Source organism: Chelmon rostratus, chromosome 15 (assembly GCF_017976325.1).
Source record: "Chelmon rostratus isolate fCheRos1 chromosome 15, fCheRos1.pri, whole genome shotgun sequence".
Taxonomy (NCBI): Eukaryota; Metazoa; Chordata; class Actinopteri; order Chaetodontiformes; family Chaetodontidae; genus Chelmon; species Chelmon rostratus.
The window spans coordinates 10,614,422-10,638,175 of NC_055672.1; the positions used below are offsets into that span (position 1 = coordinate 10,614,422).

General features: G+C 42.8%; 1 protein-coding gene across 1 annotated transcript; it reads right to left on the reverse strand.

The window, feature by feature from the left end:
• Positions 1-544: 544 nt before the first annotated feature.
• On the reverse strand, positions 545-23,487 carry LOC121618530. The gene is given in 2 exon segments (XM_041954032.1): positions 545-841; positions 23,293-23,487. Coding segments are annotated over 2 exon segments (492 nt in total).
• Positions 23,488-23,754: the final 267 nt, after the last annotated feature.

The window sequence follows — 23,754 nt, forward strand, 5'->3', positions numbered from 1 at the left end:
TTCAGGCGCATAATTAAACAGCACTGCCCTAAATTGCTTAGCAACTATCTGCGGGATGTTAAAGATGGCCCGGATCAACCCGAATCTTAAGCCCCATTTAATCTCCGTTCTCTTCTCTGCATTGCAAGTGAGGGTGTTGTCTGAGGAAGAACACGGAAACAAACTTAAGCTGAAAAAAACAAAACAGTTCCTTTGATTCTTGCTCTCGAGCGAAGGTCTGATGTTTCTGTTTTTAACTAAAGAGCTGTTGTACACCAAAGCTTCTTTTCAAACTTCCAGCTGCAGCCAAGTCCCACTTGACTTTCCCTCAGATGAAGAAATATAATGGTCTATATGTCATTGTCTGGTGTCACGACTTCCTGACCCTTAGGGGCCCAAACTGATGCAAGAGCCAAGTGTGAGGGAACAAGAGACAGAGAGAGAGACATATAGAGAGAGTATGTGTGTCTGTCTACAAAGTGTGGCCTCGCTCAGGGGTCCAGACATCCGGAAAAAGCATGTGTGTGTGTGTGTGCGTGTTTTTGTCTCTGTAAGCATATGTTCATCAGAACGTGCAGGCGTAGACAACGCCCACCACCACAATGTTTCCGATGGTGGCGACGATGGCGATCCAGAGCCAGATGGCGTCGCTGGACATGGACTGCGACTCGTCCTGCTGGCCGTGTACCGAGGCGGCCGAGGCGGCGGCGTGGACGCTCGCGGAGGAGTTGAAGAGCGAGTGCTCGCCGCTGTAGTCGTCATTGGGCGAGGAGTCCATGAAGGCTCCCGTCATCACTGGGATCTAGGAGAGAAAGTGAGGAGAAAGGTTAAGGAATATAAGCTGCCAGCACAGCTCTGTCTCCTTTCATTGAACAGTAAGAGTGATGGCGCTTTCAGTGACATTTTTTTTGACAGTGTTGGTTTGCTAAAACGGTAAACCTGATGAAAACCGGCCACTTTACACCCATAGCTCAGTGAGTCAAACCTCAAAGAGAAATCTTGCCTTCCCTGACAATCATAGCACGATTCCTTCCTACGGGTCGTGCGTTAGCGAGTCTGAGAGCCATATTAAAAGAAACGAGAGGCAACTCCATCACGGCATCATTAGTGAATGGTTGCAAGGTTTCCCCGCACAGACATGCAGGGCCTCGCTCTGTCTCGCACGCCGCCGAGTGTGTGTATTTAGAAAGTAGAGCCTGATTAACACGGGATGAATATTTCAGGTGTGGCAAGTGGAAGTGATTTATTGCTTGGGACAATCGGAGCCCCGCGAAGGTTGGCCGTTAGAGCAGAAGCAACTGGATGCTCTCGTGTGTGTTTGTGTGTGAGCAGTTTACGTGTGTGCGTCTTCGCAGCGGGGCTTGCGACTGGGAAATGCACGAGAGGCTCGTTCCTCGCTCAGACTGGAGAACAGACCCTGCTGCTGAAGATATTGAAAAACGATGCTAAAAATACCTCGAAGGGATGTTGAGCGCTCGCATACACACAGATTCTCTCTTGCTTGCTCATTTGCTCACCTTCACTCTCTCTCTCTCTCTCACACTCCCACTCACTCGCCCTCTGTTGCACAAATACATTAACTCACACACACACACACACACACACACACACACACATATACTTCAGGGCTTCCCTCGCACTGGGGAAAACACTGTTTAGAAAGCTGCTCTCTGCTCATTGGCCCCTGGTGGTGAATAATGACATGACACATCCTATGGAGCGCCTGCTGTTCACATGAGCATGATGGAGGCAGACAGGCATGCATGAAGTTCACCAACCTGGGTCTCCCTGCCCCCCTAGCAGTAACTGTAACCACTGATTCCTCCTGCTTACTCCACCTATCATCCATTTTAACATTGCTTTTTTCTATTATGATCAGATTCATATCCGACAGTGCCACGCACTTCACATGCAGGTGCTCGGCTATTGTAAATTAGCAACAATGAGAAGCTATAAAATCACTAAAATGGACATTTCCCAGTGGATCATGTTTAAAAACCGTCACAACACCCAGAGCAATTTCATATTCTAGGTTCAGGCAGCTGTTCAAAAACATACTGTGACAAAATCTGCTTTGGACACACAAGAAAAATAGTATAACACCATTGAAACACACTGTGGTGTCTGACACCTGTATGTGCTTGAAACAATAAATGATATAACAAACATTACTAACTAGTTCTAGGAAAAAAACTGACAGCTGAAGTGTTGACAGTAATATTTCATTTTTCTTTGCTTTCTTATTTCTTCTGGTATACATTGATCTGCATGAGGGACTCATGCTGTCAGAATCTGTTTTATCTCTCTCATCAACACGCTGCTCATTAGACTTCTCTTTTTTTTTAAAGCCACACCACACTGTGATCTCCAGACGCCACGATGCTGAAAACCTCATCCCGCATTCAAAGCCGCATCAAGCTTAATCTAACGTTCAGCCGGATGATAACTGAAGCTCTCAACCCTGTCTGCATTCTTTATATTTATGTTTTATTTATAAGTAACTCATTGTCCACAGGAGTGAGCTGTTTGCATAAATGGGGAAGTGTACCGAATCAAATGAAGTGGGTACTGGGAGTGTGTGCAAAAATTTTCCAGGAGTAAGCCTGAATCTAAATATTTGATCGCCCAGGTTCGCTATTTTTGGCAGGGGCGGTGTGTCTATGTATGTATAGTACATTTAGATAAGTGTTTTCATTATATGTCAGTAGTGTATCATAATTCTTCAAGGGACTTACTTCTCTATCCATTCATCCAAGCCCACAACTCCCACGTGGATCATGCACATGGGGTTAGCGCAGGAAGCTGTTAAGCACTAATGGAGAAGAGGGAAACAGAGACCTGCAGAAGGAGCATCTGAGCACTTACACGGGCAATGGAGGTCATCCCCTATGCGTTACTGCCAGGAAACCCAAGCTTGTTGACATAAAGGACATGGGTGAATGAATTCAGCAATGAAGTTCTACTACTGACCAAAGTTTCCTGGAAACCACACACACACACATACACACACTCACATCTCCAGCTTCCTGAACACAGCTTAAACACTCAAAAAGTGTGAAAGTGGCCTCATTTCCCAGGTTGTCTGGAGTGGTTCTTTAAATCTGGAATTAAAACTGAATGTAAACACGTTCACACTCACAACAGAATAAAGATACAGCTGATGTGGACTGATGTGAATGCCATATGCGCTATCTGAAAACAGACAATACAAGCTTCTTATGATCAGTTGCATTAATTCATAACTCTAGTCGGCCAAATAGTCGAATTACAGAGCTTGTTTACAGCTGCAACAGTTTAAATTGCTCTCTAACAGCAATGCATGAATGAATTGTATTTAGGGACCACAAATGAGACAGAACCTTCATTGTCCACCTCCTGAGGTGGTTTGAACAATTGGATTTCCATCCGTCTTGAATGCGTCTTGGATGAATTCACACTTTTTCAGAAATCCAACAGCTACCCGATCCATCCAAGATGCACAAGGTGACTTTGTGTTAATGGCTTAATCTCCAGTGAGATAAACACCAGAATCGCAGCCAAACATTGCATGAGAGATATCAACAGTTTGTGTAATCATGTTTGAGACTTTCATCCCTGGTTTGTAAAGGCAGAGGGTAACATTAGCACAAATGCCGATTTCTGAAAGCTTTGTAAGGGACTTTTTCTGCGGCAGGAAGTAGAAAATGAAAGCTATTCAGAGTGAGGCCGGTGGATTATTCAAAGTAACCAGGACATTGTTTCTCGAAAGGCATGTAGCCACTGAATTTTTCAAGTGGATTTCTTTCAGTCCTTTGAACAGCACAAACTTACAGTCAGCTGCATTGTACTGGACTGGTGGCAGAAGTCTCAGCAAAACTACCTGCTTGGCTTGACATCGTTAAAGGTGAGCGAAAACACGAACTTTAAAACTACCATTAACATCTTCAACCCATCAGCATCCTCTGCTGATTACATTTCTTCACATCTTTGAATTTCGGATACAGTTCTGTAGAGGGAAATGAACAGGATTACAGGTGAACAACTGATTCATTCAATTGTGTGAAATCATCTGGAAGGTAACTTCCCTCCATTAACCAACGCCCGATAAATCACCTCACTCGCCTATTTCACACTGTCTTGGTTCTGAGCGATGCCTACACCTGTGCAAATACTCCACACAGCAAAAACCACAATCTGTGGTAGACGATACAGTCAGGTTCCTTCCACTGTACGATTTCCACCTGCTCCGCTCTCGCAGCTTTGATTTATTCGTCCCAGCTGTTCCTAGAGCTGTGCCATCCTACACGGATGATCACAGTAATTGTGAAATAGAAAGCACTGTAATTGCCTCCCCTGGGACGTCGCCACCAGTAAGTGCTCAGTGAAATGGCTTCGGAACAAACAAGCAAAAACCCAAATAAATGTCTTTGAATAGCGGTGAGACCAAAACATATACCCAACCACAGGAGCACTCAAGCACGGCTGTTAAGACGAAGTCAGAGAGAACGAGTCGGTTTTCTGCACTCGGGGATAATTTGAGGTCGGTCTCAGACCTAAGTCGATACTTGTGTCCTTGTGGGGAACAAACTTCAAAGTGTGCTCCAGAGGACGAACCGTATCGGAGAAAACAGGGACAGGCGCGGCACCCTGCTGCTTAAAGACGGGACTTTGTGTTGGACATCGCGGCGCAATCAATGAAGACACACAGCTGTTGATTTTCTCAGCTGTCACAACCATCTCTGCTCTGTAACTGAGGACACGGCTGTTTGGCCAGGAGCTATTATGGGCTCCGCATGACGTCGTCTTTTCTGGGTTTTCTGGATATGTTTGCATGTTTTGAAGTCTCATTTCAGCCGTGGCATTAGAGCAGATTGAGGTAGGGTACGAGGACACCCGAGATTGCGCTTTAAGATTTCAGAGACATTTTGCTTCTGGATTTATTTGGTTTTTGATATGAACCAAAAGCTGCCCTTTTTCTGTAGATCTGAAGGAAAAGCTTTTTAAAGACAGAACTTGCCCTGTTCTGAATTTGCAGTGTTGGCATGTAAACGAAGTGTGCCTTGTTATCTCCTTTGTTTACATGAGGCGTTTTGTGCAATGGTGAACGTGGCCAAAATAGTGCTGGTGCTAACTTTGCTAACAGGACTTTTTGCATGTTTAGACAAAAATGTACAGCTACTTTTCCACTTTTATTGAGGAACTCCCACGACACAGACCCCACCTGCAGCAGCGCTGGTTTTGAATGAGACCCTGTTGGACCTCTAGTTGCAGGTAGCTTACGGGTCATAGCTTTCTTACAGGCTTCTGATAGGCCGGCATGAGCTTTATGGTCCGGGTTACATCCCTGCCTGTCGTTTTGGCTCTTGCCGCTTCAATTGTGGTTTCTTATGGATGGAGATTTTTAAAACAGCTCTTGTGTGTACAGGATTTATTTTTGAGAACAAAGGAGGTAAAACCTTTTAAAAACTACCTGTGTACAGTAGTCCTCGCGGCATCACACAGAGTTATTGTCTTGCAGTTTAGCTGTATCTGTTTCATCATCAGCGCTGCACAGACTCCTCTGTGTTGGGCTCTCAGAGGTCTCACAGACTGGGATATTAATTGTGGCTTGTGCATGCTGCAGTGCTTTAAAAAAGATGCATACCCCTCGAGTTCGAACTACAACATGATTTTAAATTGTTTTGCAATCATTGAAGCTATTCATATTTTATGCACATGCATCTTTGTTTGCATGCATGTTTGAGTCTGTGCCATATATTACAGTGGCGTCGCTTTCCTTGCATCATGCTTTGTTTTCTTAACATCTTTGACGCCATATCACCGCCGTCCGAGCTATTTCCTAGAACTGTGATGTGTTTGAGTGACAAACGCATCATAGTTCAATGAAAAACACAATGGTTGAATTCACTACGGAACCATGAAATCATTTTATTACACACATCACCCCCAAAAATTAACAGGCCTGTTTCACAGCAGACATTTTGACTCATCACAGAAGGAAACGTGCAGGTGTTACTGATATTAAGTGTCCTTGTAAGCCAGACAGAGTGACAGTGAGCACAGCGCCAGCACCCTGAAAGTGAAGCAGCTAAATGGAATTCAGCCATTAATCTCATTATTCACACCTGCGCTTTTCCCACTGTGACATGTCAAAGTGTCTTCCTAAAAAAAAAAAGGCAGATCCTGTCCAAACACGGCTTGTTTTCAGCCGGCTGAAAGCAGTGAATGATGGCTCACCCGGCAGCAGCTACTGAAACGCACGCGGATGTAATTGCACACAGATGTTACTGACGAGCTCGCTGGTCTCTCGCTGCCTCCACACTCAATCAGCATCCTGCTGCCACAGGTGTGTATCACCATGCAGATTGAAACATCAAATTAAACACGCAGTGCTTGGTTAATACAGACCGTAAAATGTTTACTGCCCGACAATCACAACAAGCCAGACAAACACGAACAGTTTGCAACCTTAAAGCAAAATCATGGAACTCTCACTAAGATAATAACACCCAAATCTATAATAACATCTAAATAAGGAATCAAGGGTGGGTACGGTAACTTTAGGAAACTCCTCCTGTCAGCCTCCAAAGTGCCGGGGTATCACAGAGGCGTTGTAAGAGAATCACTGAACAAAATATCTTATATTTAATTCATGTGTGGACTTGGGACTTGGGGAAAACAACTGCTTTTTAAAAAATGGATGCATGCCGCATGAGGCCGGTGGATGCTTGTTGTCTGCTGTCTCCCTTCCAGTCTGGTGTGCAGGGACAAAAGCGGCGCCCAAAATCACTCCCTCGTATATGATAGATGGCTCAATAGTGAGCGGTAGATTAATATTTCGGACACTTATGAATCACTGTTATTTTGCATCATGTTTGGCAGTCGTAGTGTCAAAAATGAGATGCAGTGTACTGTGGGATTGTGAGCAAAAAGTAGTGTGTGCACTGTGGACAATTAGAAGTTTAGAAGGCACTTTATAAGGCATGTGTGTCACACTGTATAACTGGGCTCTATATAGTAAATAGGGAGTGATATCAGACCACGCAGTATTTCAGCTCTCAGCTACAATGTGCACACAGTGACTCTACTAAGAACTTATAGATAACACTGGAGGTGTCATCTATAATCATGTACAATTCAGGACACCACAAATGAGGGAAATAAATAAAATGGGATTACAGTATTGAGGATTCATCTCGTACACGTGAGGGTAACAGAAAAAACGTGGCCACTCCTTCTATACAATAGCAGCCACTTAGTGAAAACTATAGATTTGGTCTGTGGCATAAGATATAGCTCGTCTTGCCATAGATCTGGAGGGAGATTTACGGAGGATTTAAGGAGGCTTGTTCACCCACACAGCAATGGCGAGACCTTTAGTTCCAGGCCTGGTTCCTGCTGGTCAGATTTACAGCTGCGCTTTCATTGATTTTCCTCGTCTCAGCAGCCCAGCAGCATTTTTTAATAAATCTTATAACTCGGTAGAACAAGTGTAGCCCGAGTGATCCTCGCTTGACACCCCGGCCGATCTGTCAGCTCAGTGGAAACTTTCTTCGATATAATGAATGACAAAAGCATCACCGTCGTGTTTCTTTTCTCAGCGCTGCGCCTGATCTCGCCGTGATGAGATTTTAGTAGGCTATCTGCCCTTGTTGCAGTGCAAAAATAGAAGAATAAAGGCTTGAGAAACAGCATTTCTATAAAACATGAGAGAAATAATGCATGTTCACATCTGGAACTGTTGCTCACTGATACGCGCCACTAATTGGCATTTGCGTGATGACTTGAAATTTGAGTTGTAACTAAACTCATCAGCTATGCAATATTAAAATCCAGCACAAACAAAGAGCGATTTCTTATTCCTGCCAGATGAGAGCTGAGAATTTTAAGTGATGAGAAAGAGGCTGTGTGTGTGTGTATGTGTGAGCGTGTGCATTTCTATTGTCCTGGTGTCTGACTCTTGACATGTGTAAGTCTGAGTCTGTAGTCTCTGCAGTCGCTGCTCTGCCTGTCCCTCAGCTGCAGAGACTCCGTTCACAGAGGAATAAAGAAAAATCCTAAAAGTAGACGTGACAACTGGCAGCAGCGTCTAAAACACAACGAGGACAGACAAGATGAGGAAAAAGTGGGACTGCGAAGGTGAAAAAATTTTACATTTTGACTCCGAGTGAAGATTTCATCTTTAATCTTGCAGAAGATGCGCTGACTGCGCCCCCATTTTCTCTCTAAAACAAGGAATTAAGAAGTACAAATCACAGACGATGAAACTCTGGTATTAAACTGTCAACCTTGAAAGTCTTTTCCACAACTATTCTATTTTACTTTGTAGCTCTCTAGGCTTTGAGATTAGACTGCTGAAATTCTATGCATGCTTTATTGCTTTATTATTGACACTTCACATCGACCTGTAAATTCAGTTACTTCAACAGTGTCTAAACCTGCGGTTGCATTTATTCAGCGTCTCCTTGCTCCTGCACATTTTGCCCTGGATCATAAGTTTTGTTTTAAATATCATGTATCCAACAAGCCTTTAAAAACTCTTCTGCAATCATTTGAAATGTGAATTTGGGTGATTAGACTTCTCTGTTAAGACAGAAGCAAGTCTTGTTCAAAGAGAGGCCTTTTTTAGAAACTGTGAGTTCAACGAGAGGAAGATGAAGGACAGTGACTTACATTTAATATAACTTTCTCAGACAACTATGCAGGGAGCAATCATTCAGGCTTTTTAACATAAGGTTACTGACTTAATACAAGCACATACATTTGCAATATATAAAAAAAATTCCTTTGGCGGCTTCTTTTTTAAAAGAAACTATGGTGAAGAGCTCAACTTATAGCTCGATTAATCATGCAAATGCTGCTTTCACACTGCCAAACCCCTGCACTAAAATACATCACTGGCATATTTAACCCTGAGTCATGAGCTATTCGCATCTTCATTTTTGAGATAAAAAATCTACAGAAAAATGCCTTTTCACCTAAGCTGGATGTCATTTATTATTCACAAGAGCAGATATTTTAAAAATGCATAAACAGGATCATGTGCAGCATGTGTTTTATGGTACAGTTTACACCAAAGAACACGCCATGCTATAGCAACAGAGACTCCTCGCCGCGCAGTGTCGCACACCACTTCCAAATCTCCACCCATCCCAGCGTTTGCTCATGTATTTTACATTTCAATTAAAACGCACCCAGCGGAGTCGCGTGTTACCTCTGCCGTGCTCAGCTGGTCGTGGTGGGTCCCGGCGGTGATTTTTGAATGGGCCAAGAAATACACAAGCAGTCATGTGAGCAAACAGCAAACAGGCTTCGTTCATGGGAGCATAAAGTCTGTTTGCTGACCTGATACTGATCTGATACTCCATCACAACATCACTGCAGTTTTATGACGAGGTGGACGGGAGAAACAACAAAACCAGCTCAAATCTAAACTGCCAGGCTTCCTGGTTCACCATCGATCTGAAAATAATGGATCTGTGTTGTGTGTGGAGGTGTGTATCAACCAAAGAACTGTAGCTGACTTCATTCATTGGCAAAGCCTTTTCATGATTTGTTATTTTCCACTTTAATCTTTGTCATGAATAATATAATGGTCAGGCAGAGGAGGATTGTTATCATTGTTATTGTTACTTCCATCCAGTCACATGTGAAGCTGAAACCCCCAGTGCATCAGGTTGGTCGGATATTTACATAATCATATGCCTTAAAAATGCAGAATTTCCACTTTCCATTAAACATGCAGGCTGATAAGTTGTGCATTGTGCTTTCAGAGTCCACTGTAGTAGACTGATCCATCTAAATACAGAATGAAGGTTTTAAATTAATGTGCAGATGTTGGTCAACCACTTTATCATAAGGAGGAAACATAGAGACTTAAAACACTGCTGCAGAGGCTACTGTGAACCCCTGCTGTTATTGGACGGTGCATGTAAATAATACAAATACCAGACCAACAGAAGTCACTTAGCGGTAAAATCTGACTGACAGCTGATCCAGCTGTGCCACCGCCATCACCAACACTCTCTGAAGAAAGGACGCCTCAAAACTCACTGATCGCATCTTCAGTGGAAAGGGCGCAAAGAAAAGTCACAAGTGAGGGCCACATGAATGCATTTGGGAATTGGCATGCAGCCCCTCTCTCTGGAGAGTCTCCTCCTGCAGGAGCCTGAGGGCGGAGTCGAAGCCTCATCAGGAAGATTTAGCTCACCTGTGCTGATCACAGATTACGCTATATAAGCTTTAGGCCGGCAGCTGTTCTCTCCGCTGGTCTCCTCTGAAGTCCATGCTTTTGTTTTGGTTGTATTTGACCCTCAAAGTCACACAATCCAACCAATGAGTTAGCAATTCAAGCAACTTCTAGCCCTACTAGCCAAGGATCTAATCTTCTTTCAAATTTAGTAGTTTTCTTACAGAAATATTGCATTGGAGAAGTTTGCAAAAGTCAAATCAAAATAAAAGCTTGATAACAAACCAGCAAACCACTCCAAATGAGTACAGTTTTTTTTTTCATTTTCATTTAATTGCTTTTCATTGGAAATAGTGAGGGCAGAGTTGATGGAAACAAGTAGAAAACGACTTTGCCAAAATGAAAATACACTCTCTGATCTTGCACCTTTTTATAGCAGATTTGTTACGTAACCAAATCAGTCAAATCATCATGATTATTAAACCTGATAGGGAGGTGCAGTATCTGGGCAGCTTTTCACAGATTGTGTAAGAAGCTGCCTGACAGGAGAAGAAAAAGATCGCCACGCTCTCTGTGGATCCGTTGCTGGCGTCAGCTGCCCCTACGGCTCCATCCACGCCTGCTCGATCGCTGCGCAGCACGGAGAAGTCTCAGCCGCAGAGATGGAAGCACTTAATTGAATCTCCAGTCATGTAAGACTTGGTTCAGACTGAGGTGCAGCAGGGTCTGTCCATGCTTTGCACCCACTCTTAACATACAGAGCCAGCAGAAACATCACCCCCCTCCCCCCCGATCTGCTTTGATCGCTGGAGTGCAGAGCAGACGGCAATGAAATGATGAAGAAACGTCTTTCGCCACTATCTATCAGATGATGAGTATCTTATCCTCAGGGCCACTCCAGCTCTGATTCACAGCGCTGCTCTGTCCTGCTCATGTGTACACAGTCTTTAGACTACTTGTAAATAATCATTAGCAGAGAAAATGATCATGACAAATTGTGATGGTTCTGTAAACACGGTCAGTCACTCCGCAGATGAAAAGCTCTCATTGTAGCTCAGCCATCGACTAAATCTAATTTTTGCTATCAAATTACCATGTTTATATACCTAATTCTGGATCATTGGCCAACATTTGTGGATAAAGATCATTTTTAAAAACAATCGCACAATGTGCTGCTTGTACACTGCAAAAGGTCAGCTCTCAAAAACAAACAGAAAAAAGCACGAAATGGGAGGAATATTACTTAAAATAAGCAAAAGTTTCTGCCAACAGAACGGGGAAAGTTCACTCACCAAGATTTTTAAAACAAGTAAAAATCTATAGTCTCAAAGACTAAAGACTAAAAGTTTTGAACTTTTCCGCGTTGATCCGAAAACAACTGAACATCTTTATAAATCTGGAAATTTTAGTTTCAAGCATTAAGAAACAGAAGTAAAATCTCAGTAATTAGTTGTGGTATCTTATTAAGATAAGAAACTCAACGTTTCTTTATGTTTAAACTTAAAATTCTACATTGTGACAGTGCTGTGGTTGAGGTCTGGGTAGGGTTAGACACAAAAACCACTTGGTTAGTACTGGGACTGGGCTGAATAATGCTGATATTGTCATGTGCTCTGCAGACTACTTTCATCATCATTGATGTGCACTTCCTTTGCTTAAGTACTGGCAAAGAAGAAAGCTACTGTTTGAAGGTTTCAATACATTTAGCTGTGTGAACACAATGTTGGCAGAGAGCTGGAGGTAAAATTAAAGTGTGTCTAGCTGACTGTTGAAATGTGAATTACAGTACAGAGGGGACACTATTATATTAACAAAATGGCAGTGAGAACAGTACATCTTCAAATTCACCTCACATCACTTTTCTCACTTCAGAACCCCACAAGGCTGAGAGGAGATCCGCGCTCCTCTCCGACCCTGACCGAGCCTCCAGCTCAGTCCTGGATGCCAGACCTCACTCCTCCGCCGTCTGCTGCCTCTTTTAGCTCTCGCTGCTCCGACCTTGTCATCGTCGGTCTCAAATCTTTTTGCTCCTGGCTCCTCGAGGCTGCAGTGACTTCAGAACAGCAGAGTCACTCTCATTTCATGCAGGCTGAAAAGTCATCTCCTCAAGAAGTAAAACACCTCGTGTCACCCTCTCCTTTATATCAACTCTCTGCGTTTGCTCTCAGATCCCTTTTTGGCTCCTAATTCAATTTTTCTCTCATATTGCTGCACGTTGTTACCTTTTTCTTAAACTGGACAATTTGTATTCACACATTTCTGCAGCTGTCTCCTTCCATCTCCTGTCTGATTCATTCCCTATTGTAGAGGTAAGGCGATTCGCCTGAACCCACACACCGAGATGGTCACAACTGAAAAGGCCTCAAATGCAATCACACAAACACTGAATAAAAGTCCCAAAATTCCAAAGTTTGTGGCTTGAGGTCATACATGACACGGCAGTCAACGGGGCAAACAAAGCAGGCAAACAGCGGGCAAAAAGGTACAAAGTCAAAAGAACAGACTGTGAAGGATGAGAAGGGAAGGGGCAAGAATCAAAATTCAACTAGGGTTTCTGCCTTGTGAGGTATGCCTCCGCCAAGCGGTCAAGTTGCAGTTTACATCCATATCTGCCCAGTTTGCCAAGAAATGTCTTTCTTGGCGAACTGGAAATCACTATATTGACTTGTATGATTCCAGTGAGACACATGCTGTCTTCACTTAGAGACTATTTTCACAGAGGACTGAGACAGCCTCATCACATGGTGCAGCGACAATCACCTGAAGCTCAATATCAGCAGAACCAGTGAGCTTGTGCTGGACTACAAGGCTTCAAATATTAATGTTGCTGAGAGGAAGCCACAGTTTGTAAAACCCAGATGCTTCACGCACATTTTCAACCTGGCAGCACAGAAGATGGGTACCCACGATTAGTGTCAGCAATTCAGCATCTGACCAAATGTGAAATATGGTCCCAATCTCCTCTTCTGCTCCTGAGTTATGGTGTGTTTGTCATAATTAGGGTATTAATTCTTCAGTTATGGCCAAAAAGTGTGTGTGTGTGAAGTGAACATTTGCACTAAATCTGAAAAAAATCCCTCAAGGAGTTCCTGAGGGACAAAGTGAAAGACGTAAGTACAAACAGATGGATGGAGAGCCCAAAACATAATGCTTCCTGCAACGACTGTCGTTGGCACGGAGACAGAAGAACAGGCACAGCTAAGACAGTCAGGTAAAGAGGTGGGGAACAGCCTGGAGTTTAAGTACTGGTACCGGTGAGCCACTATAAACTAAAACAGGAAATGACGTTAACTGAAGTCCACGCAAGCGTCCATGCGAGTCACCACACATACCATGACATATTTACGTTTGTTCATTTATTCATTTGGCAGATGCTCTTATCCACAGTGACTTACACTGCAGCGCTGTGTCTTCCTGTGAGCTAACTCTACTGGGAAACGAAAGGTAGAGGGAGGGTTTTTCTCTCACTTGCACATTGGAGTAAACACAAGACACACATTTTTGCAGGCACACATTTTTGTATGTAGACATAGCTATGTGCTTACTGTTCTGCTCAGTGCGCAGTATTTGAAATAGTTATATTAGAGATAAAGTTTGACAGCTTTTAAGTTCCAAAAAGATGATCAAATCTTAATAGGCTGAGAGCTTCTAGCAGACCTACACACACACTGAGCAGCATCAGCAAACTTTCTCCTCTAAGTTCTCTTTATATTGTGTGTGTGTGTGTGTGTGTGTGCAATGTATCACAAGAATAGACTATAGGTGTTATTAATGAAAATCACTCTTCTGATCAGCCAATCAGGCTCTGCAGGCTTTCTTGTTGTGCGCAGTGTGTGTCAACCCTCAGACCCCTCTGAACCTCCGCTCCCCCTGTCAAATATAAATTAATCATTACACGTTTCAATTCCTCAGAGCCTCCGCTCCTATATTGTTTGTTATTTTTACTCTATTTTTACATATAAAAGCAGCCTTACAATTATTTTTCCCTTGTTCTGTTCCCTCTTTTGTGTAATAGCCTGCTTGCTGCTGTCACAAACTGTCAATCTTGTGGAGAAACATGATTAATTATCCCCTCTGTTCAAGCTAAGAAGTTGTGGAAGAGCTGTATCGCACTTCCATACTCATTCTAAGCATGTTTTGAGTATGTATTCTGATAACAATGTAAAAGAGAAGGACAAATTAGTATATTATACACAGTGAAAACAGCTTGACTTCAGCACTATGCAATGCACAGGGGAGGAGGTGGGGATGGTGCAACAGTAAAGGAAAGTTAAGTTGAGTAAAGAAGAGCTTTGGAAAAAAAACTTGTCTTTGCAGCTTAGCTTCCATGTATTGTCAAACGAATTTTAAGTGAAATCTTGAAATGTTTTGTCAGACGCTGGTGGTGCAAGCTACGTTATGCAAGGATATAATAAACAGTAGAAGAAGAATGTTGAAAGCTGAAAACAACATGAGTCGCCTGAGAGAAAAATGGAGAGAGGTCTGCAGGAATTTGTTCTGTTTCGGCAAGTTTTTTTCTACTTCTGCATTTCCATCAAGCTTTTCGAAAGCGTTATTTCAAAATGTGCATAAAACACACCTTGACGGAAACACGGCTAGTGACATTTTTCCTGTCAGTTCGCAACCAAAAACTACATTAACTTCATTACGACCAATGAGCTTGTGATGGACTACAGTGCTTTAAACTTCAGATTGTAAGACATGGCGGCTTCACACGCATTCTCAAGCCGACAACAAAGAAGATCTATACAATCAATCAGCACAGTTTCAACTTGGGAACCCAAGATTAGTATCAGCAACTCAGTATATGACCAAAATACGGTGCCAATCTCTCCTTCTGCTCCTGAGTTACGGTGTTGAATAATGGAGTTTATGCAGAACATTATGATCTCACAGTGATGTTGACATTTGTTCTTTTGCATATAAAATTTCATCATTTTATCCGATCAGACGTTTGTGTGAAAATCTGTCATAATTTGTGTATGAATTCTTGAGTTATGGCCAAAAAGTGTGTTGTGTGTGTGATCACAGTCACCTTTGACCACCAAAATCTAATCGGTTCATCCCTGAGTCCCAAACATGAAACGCCTCGGGCCACGGCTGTCGCTGGTGTGAAGGCATGGAAACACTCATTTGACCTGAAACCATAATGCTTTAATCTGAATGAATTTCGGGTTTAAACATGCTACTGAAAAATCTTACTGGTATATTTTAGCACAAAAACTAAAAACACATCAGCAGTTCAAAATTCTCCCTCTGACAGCTGCCTCAGGATCTTAGTATAAGTCTGTTGTACCAACAGTGTAACCACCTACTTCTTACTATAATATTCTCTCTTCTAATATTACATATATATATATATATAACCCTCACATGACCACCACTCACATTAGTAATGGATTGCTTTGCTTTGGAAATGTTTATTAGCACAGCTAAATTTAGCATCTAGCCTCACGCTGAACTGTTCCCTCTTTATTTCTGATGCACTACAGTGCTGCTCTGATGACTATTAATATTTTCTAGTCGTCCTCTAACACCACTTTGCTGACACTGCTAAACTTGTTTTCCTGATTCGCAACAGCAGGACTCGAAGCTTTGCGTTCGCAGCGGAACGGGCATCATTGTGTACACGGCAATTTTATGCGTGTTGATTATGCTAATGATGAAATCCCACCCACGCTCACCTCGTGAACAGGTGGTACTCGTCGGGCTGAAGCCAGTGATTTGCAGCAAGTTTGTCCAGCTAAGACTTTGCTGTAGCTCAGGATCAGGAGGAAGAAAATGCTCCTGCATGAGGCCTGATGTCTTTGTGGAAGCCGTGATCGACTCTGTTTGCCACCAGCATAACAACATAACTGCTGTAAAATCAAATTAGCCTGTTTATACTGGTGTAGCTACTACAGTGGTGAATGTACGGCTGCAGGTTGGCACCAGCGTTTATAAATGGTTACTGTACGTATTTTCCCTGTGGGAGGAAGTGGTGGTTGGGGGTGTTATGAATTTGTCACGCGAGTGCCATGTTGGCCTAGATACAGTGTTTTCAGATACTATAACACTGAAACCCTCACTATACATGCCCTCAGTCTAGAATTAATTAGATTTTTACAGGATGTGTCTGTCTATGTGTGCATGTACAGTATGAGGCATCAGGGCGTGTTCATATCTATGGATAATGTGACAAAACACATGTACACAACAGCCAAATCACATGTGAATTATTCCTTTGCAAGGAAAAATTCCTTATTCATCTGATCTCATGCTTTTATACGCACAAACTTGCACTTTAAGGCGCTGTATTTATTGTTTTAGGCCTACTGCCCATAAATCACAGCTGTAAATAAATAGATTTCCGCGTCTTTCACACTCTGAGAAGAATATATATCACAGGGAGCAATGAGGTGGGCGGCGGGACACAGAGCTTTGCCTGCTCATCTGCGTGTTTGTTTGTAAGCTGAGAACATCACATAGAGGCAAACAAGACTCTCAGGTGTGAAATTAATCAATTACAGCATGTTCACAGTCTTGGATTAGAAATTGCAGCAATAAACAATATCACTGCTTCCAAAAGTGTTTGGGTTTTTTTTTGGATGCTGGTTTGTAAAGAGAGATCCTGCACAGCATCAACCCTGCAGAGGCTGTGTACTGCTTACAGAGCAGCTGTAAGCCCAAATGGATAAGTGACGCACACACTGCACACCACGTTGTTGTGTTACACTACAGGTTGCAACATGGAGGCGCTGATCAGAATACGCATTCCTGGAGCAAAATGCCTGAAATCATGGCAAAAAGCTCAAAGTGATGCGTTGTTCGTCGCTCCTCTGTCGATAGCGCGGGGTTAGAGCAGTGAAACACAACAGAGAGACCGTGGATGCACATGCACTCCTGAGATTAGAGCATGTTTCCGACTGAAAGTGTGGCGAATACAACAGTGTGGTGTTTAGCTCAAACTCATCACAGCAAAGAAAAGCTTGAAGCTCTAGCTGTGAATTGATTCACAACTCCTTGTAAGCATCATTAAAAATTCAGCGTTTTAAGAAAAATCTAAGCTGGTGTACTTGTCCACCAGTCATGCATACCAGTGGGCATTCCAAATGATTTCCATAAGTAATACAACTGACTGTACTGTAAGTGCCTGATTCATCATCCGGCCATTAAAGTTGCATGCACCCGAAACGAGAAGGTCACAGTCAGATTTGCTTTATATGAAACACCATAAGAGCTGCGAAGCATTAAGCGAGGCTTGGCTAGTACCGTAAGACAAAAATAGCTGCTATAAATCTGACGGTGTGAAATATCAGCAGCTGGTTGCAGACAATAGCAGCAGCACGCATTAGTTTAGCACAGAGGAGGGGTGTAATTGACATTTTGAGGAGTTCATCAGCAGGGAAATTGAAACTAGTCCATTTGTAGCCTAAATTATCAGATGCATATGATACAAATGAGCTATGAGACTGAAATACAGTAATTGAGTTCTAATAGGAGGGGTGTCGCATAATCCCGGATAATGAGATGCTGCAAAGATACAGTCAGATTGTTCTTGAGCTCTGGCAACACACTGAGACTGAGTGAAACCTTGGACTCCAAGATAAAGATTATCCTGTTAGGGTGACAGTATTTTTTGAGAAGTGGAGGTACATTATGTGCAATATAACCTCGGCTGGTTTACAGATTGAACAAGGGACAGAGAGTGAGTAAGGCCTGCCTGTATGCTGTGTCATTAGATTCAGGGCAGGTTTCTTTGAACAAACCCAAGGTCAGGCTCAAAGAGTGAGGCCCGGCAAAACAGATCAAGTCAAAAGCAGGTTTTGCTGTTTTTGTATTACCGTAGAGGCATTGTTTGAAGTCGCTCAGGTTTTAAGAGCTCAAAAGAGAGGTGACAGAAATTGTGCAAAAGCTGCATCAGAAATTCTGTCCCAAAAATGGAAAACAATCTGAAAATTGCTTTAAAATTATGTGGCAGAAATCTTTTTTTCCCTCACTTTCTGCTTCCACACACAGGAGTAATTTATTGAAACTGCACCCAGGGATGAAAACATTTTAACTGACATCTCCTGGCAAACTGGAGGAGCTGTGCCGTAGACCCACTGCATTACGCACTAGTTTTATCACTTCACGTTTAGCATGCTAATGATTCAAAAAAATGCGTAATGATCCCAATAAATTACAGCAGCTTTGACGTTTAAGTACAATCATAATTCATTTCTGCTTCCTCCTTTAATAGTGTATAATCAGCTGCTGCCATTCAACGTTTTGCCAGCTTTCACCGAAGCAAAGCAGCCACCCACTGTTTAACTGTTTCCTTCTCATCAAAAGAGCTGCTCATGAGCTGAATTCAGATTAGAATTTTATTCATGTTTTAATGGTAAAAAGCATCATCACGGAGCTTTTTTTTAAAAGATGAACAGGCTGAGGCAATATTCAATTCGTTTCTCTCAAATCGTAGCTCAGTTTTATTCAGAAACATATCAATACAACACATAAATTTGCTTTGAAATTATCTCAGGATGGGTGGAGAATAGATTATTTATGTAGGAATACATAATTCATACCTGCTGAATACCAGAGAGGCAGTTATATAGGAAGCATCATGCAGTTAGGGGGTTAGGTCTATCAGGGAAAGATGTTATTACTTCATACTTGGCTGTCACAGTCCATTAAGTCTCCTTTTATTCTCCGCAGGACTTCCTTCAATATGCAATCACTCATTTCAGGTGCAAAACAGCTGGGAGGTGTTTGCGTCTGCAGTGCAAACACGTTCAGATAAGATAGCATGGAGACACTGGGAAATTATGTACAGTACACATTATTGTCATCAATCACTGTTTCCTGTCAACTGTCCCCCAGTTTAGTAATTGATCGGTAAGCCCTGCCCTTGTTGCTGCTGCTGTCAAGCTTTCTGTTCTTGCATAGCATATTTACATGTATTTACCACTCAAGATTCTTGTTATTTTTGAAAATATGGGTCCTTGATTTCAGACAGAGAGTGCGAATTTCCCCAAATCCCATAAAAATCAGGGCAGAGCTGCTATCATTAGCCTACACTCTGAGATAGTAGCATCCAGACAACGAGGAAATACAACGCAGTGGATGTTGTAGTCCTGAATGGGGCATTTTGTGACATAATTTGCAACCTTACAAAATAATACAGTTTGAAAAAGTGCTTGAAGTCGGTACTGTAGGTACTACGCTAGTTATCTGGACTGGCAAACACTGTTTAATCCTTAATCCTGCTTTACATTTTTGCTATTGTATTTTTGGTTCTAGAGAAAGCAAAAAATCACATTAATAAACCTCCATCCAAAGCTTTTATATTGGCTACTGAGGCCTTGATCATGCGTGTGTGGATCTTTTAAAAAACAGATATTTTCCACCTCTGTTAAAAACAAATCAGTCCACACAACTTAATGTCACAATATATTTTTGGTACACATGCAAACACAAACACATTAGCAACAAGCATGCCGGGCCAGCAGGTGGCGATAAAGCCTAAATCAACAATACGTCAAATAATAGAAAAGAACATTCTGAGCATGGGTAGTGAGCTTATCTTCCTTTGGCAGCAGTAACTTAAAACCACAAACAACAGTAGCTAGTTGTTTATTTGTAGTTAGTAACACCTTTGTGGCAGATTGCGGTCTAGCAGTACTAACAAAACCAAAACTAACCAACAGTCTGCCATGGTTGTGTCAGACAGACGCTCATTGCACAAAGCAGTGGGCATGTACTAATTAAGAGGATCCCAAACTTTACAAAAAATCTGCCCTTCAGAAAGCAGTTAAAATTTTTTCACTTTAGTGAGCTAAAATAATTTGTGTGTGGACACCGCTTCAGCTTTTAAGCTTGCTGGCACTTCCTATGCGAAGGTTGGACCATCGCTGTTCAGAGGAGGGGGGTTACTAGGCTGTTTGGTGCCTCCTTAAACAGTTATCACAGCCAAAAAGAGACCTGCAACTCCCCAGTGGTTAGCCAATTGTTTCCATCAAGAGCATAAAGATTTCTCACTTAAACCGGGAGTCTGAACAGCTCTCTCTCCACCATCAGCAACATCTACAAAACATAATCTGTCATTCTTAAGGAGGTGGAGATGACATAGAGGTTTTTTAATGTTCCTGCCTCCAGTTTATTATACGTTCTGTCAACAGGAGGAATGTTCATCAAAGGGTGAGCTATGAAGTGGCCCTGCTGTGAAGAGCCTGACCGCTGACCTTCGACATTATTCTGCCAATTTTAGCTTGATTCGGCTGATCTATGACAGAATGTCGACGCGGAAGAAGAATTTGTGCCTCCAAAAGTACAAAGTATGAACGACGCTGAAATGAAAAGGCTTCAAGTCCTGAAACAGCTCTTCCTGGACAGCAGCTGAAAATAGACCAAACAAAGACAGATTCACCTGCTTTTAAGGCATTGATTTTTCGAGTGCATGCAGCCCCTTCTAATTAGTTTAAGGTGATTGTTATTTTCTCAACCTGTTTACAACACTGCAGGGTCACGAGAGTGGAAGGAGGCTGAAAATTGGGGCCGTTGCAAGCTTTCTCTATCTCAAGACTACAGCTTTCATATAAAGCCAATTGCCGAAAAAGCAGACAAAAGACCAAAGGGGAAATGAAGTCCTAGAGATGAAAAGGCTTGGTGTGCCATTATTACACTCAAATAATAATCCTTCACTACAGAGACCAGGAGATTTATTTTTTTAAAGGGGACCGTCTGGGTGTGAAGAATGCACACTGAGATAACATGATTATGTAATTGAATTTTTTATGCAATTGAGAATAAAGATGGTCTTGATACAGGCCTTGTGGCATTTTGCTGTTTCGAAAAGTGTGTTTAATAGGAAAATAATCTCATCTGTGAACTATTCAACTTGCATTTCCATATCTGGCTTCATATCAGGGGAGGTGGCGCGCAAACAAGTCTTCTGGCTACGTCGCTCTCGGTCTTTCTCCCATTCTGTGTCACTCACATTGCAGGTAATTTGCTCCCATCGATTTATTTTGGTCTTAAAATCAAAGAAGCTTTTGCACATTACGAATAAACCTGCTGTAGCCTCCATGGGCAATTCAATGAAATGCATCTGCTAAATTTAAAATCATCTGCTCTGATTGTATTGACTTTCTGGCACTTCTTGTATTGTCCTTTCATTTGGCACTAAAGTTAAACCAAAGTGTATTTGCCAGTCCTGTCTTATCCGGCTCCTGGTGCTCCGGGTAAATACAGATGCCTCTGTTTGTGTTGAGGCTGTCAACCACTCCCTCCATCCTCATCCTTTCGCTCTCATCTGTCCTTGCTAACACGAGCAGAGACGTACAGCCCTGTCAGGTAGAATGACTCAGAGCCACAGCCTCACTGAATAAGTAATTGAGTAATGAGAAATGCTGATGGCCTGTCATGAGAAGACAAAACTGAAGTGAGAATGAGGAGCCTATATATACGGACCTATCACGTCTCATCGTCTAGACGTATAATTAACGGACAGGAGGGCAAATCCACATTTTTAAAAAGGTCCTTGCACGCACACACATGTGTACATGCAAAAATTAGCAAAAGGCCAAGGCCAGTGGGTCACTGTGTTCTGGACGGACAGAGCCTTCAGGGTTCTGCTGCCCTGTGTTGCAGATCTGTCAGCTGAAGCAAGTGCGAGACTGGCAAAACGCCCGGGGTGGCTCTGGAGCCTGTCTGCAACACATCAAACTTGACCTCGGCATCAGTTGGGAAGCGGGGACCACACTGGCTCATTTCTTATGCCTTAACATTTGCCATTTTTAGCTTTTCAAGAGTGACAGCCCGCACAAGGTGCAAAGATGTACACGATGTGATTAACAATGCCAGCAGCTGGTCTGTAAAATGAGATGTAGAAGTGAGTGAAAGTTGCAAATGCGTCTTAATATCTAAGCAGCTAATGGAAGTTAACTGAAACATTTCTCAATTCAGTCTATTTGAAAAGATACAACAAATTGCCTCATTGCCCGCAGATTAGTATTCAAAAGCTTCACCGTGATTGTCACCTATTAATCCGTGTTTTGCAATGCTTGAGGATGCCACCACTTTCAACCTAATGAAGTATGGCCTTTTTCATTTCAAACCATTGAGGCGTGGCTGCCAAATGCAAATCATTCACCAAACACAAAAGTGCACATATTGTTCTGCAGAGAGCTATTTAGCATGTTTCCGCGATATGAGCCATACTCTGTACAATGCTGCACACATGATGCATGTCCTCATCTTGGAGGATGTGTTTTTCCTACATGCCAAGCTTAGCTTCTTATAGATGTAATAATGTGTTCTAATGCACACTGCAGCAATAACGACCAGCAAATCCTCCTGAACTCCTCATTCTTCATCCGCCGCTACAGGTAGAAAATCAGGAACCGGCTCCTCTGAGTTGGAGTTCTTTAAAAACTTTCTCTGTCTTTCGGAGAGAACGGTTATGGCGGCATCCGTCATCTTCCAGAGACAAAGTGATGGCGAAGGTCCAATGATTTGCAGGCGGCAGAGCTACATGGAGATGAATGGGCAAAAAATCATCCATTGTGAAGTCAATCTTCAAAACTCCAGGGACATTTGCCTGACTTCATTCATGGTCACCATTACAGAGTGACTCAGGGCGCTGGAATAAATTGCACATCAGTAAAATTAGCCATTAGCTGTCTGAGAGAGCTGCGTTCTTGAGGAGAAGGCGCATGGATGCTGGGGGAAAAAAAGGTGAGCTGGAAGAGCAGCAAGAAATAAGTACGAGGTCACGGGGTCATGGAGAGCTGGAACCAAGCCAGAGCCTTATTTAAGCCGGGCTATGACTCCTTGCACTAAATAGTTGCCATCTTCCCCAAAAACTGTTGACTTAATTCCGCCACCAGCAGTTGGCTTCAGTTGAACATCCTGTTGCTGCTAGCAACCACCACTGGCTGACTCTGTTCTCTGTTCCAACGCTCACCTATGGTCATGGGGTGTGGGTAGGGACGGAAAGAACAAGCTCGTGATACACAAGCTGCTGAAATAATTCAAGATCATTCAGAATTCAATGTGTGCATGTGTGCATTGGGGAATAAGCTGTTTTTCAGTCTTGTGGTGTGTGCATGTATCGTCCTGTATCACCTGCCAGAGGGGAGTAGTTTGAAGTGGGGGTGGATAGGATGGGTTCACTCGGAAACTCGGAAATCTCCAGAGGGAGCTTGGACATCCAGCGGGAGTCTGGAGTGGATCCGCTGCTCCTCGGCGTTGAAGGGATCCAGCTGAGGTGGTTTGATTAGGATGCCTCCTGAGCACATTCCTTTGGAGGTTTTCTTGGCATATGCAACTGGGAGGAGACCCCAGGGTAGACCCAGAACTCTCTGGAGGGATGACATATCTCATCTGGACTGGGAAAGCCCCCAGAGGGAGCTGGAAAACGTTCCTGGGGAGATGAATGTCTGGAAAAACCTGCTTATGGTGTGTTCACACCAAGTATAAAGTGAACTGTCACTTAATGGATCATTTGTGTTTATTCACTCTTGCGAGAAACATGAATTAACACAAATGATCGACCTGTGTTTTTAAAAATAACTAAACTCCGAGGTCTCCACCTGCTGGCAAATGTCTCCGGAGCAGAGCAGAACCGCTGTGACTCCAGATGT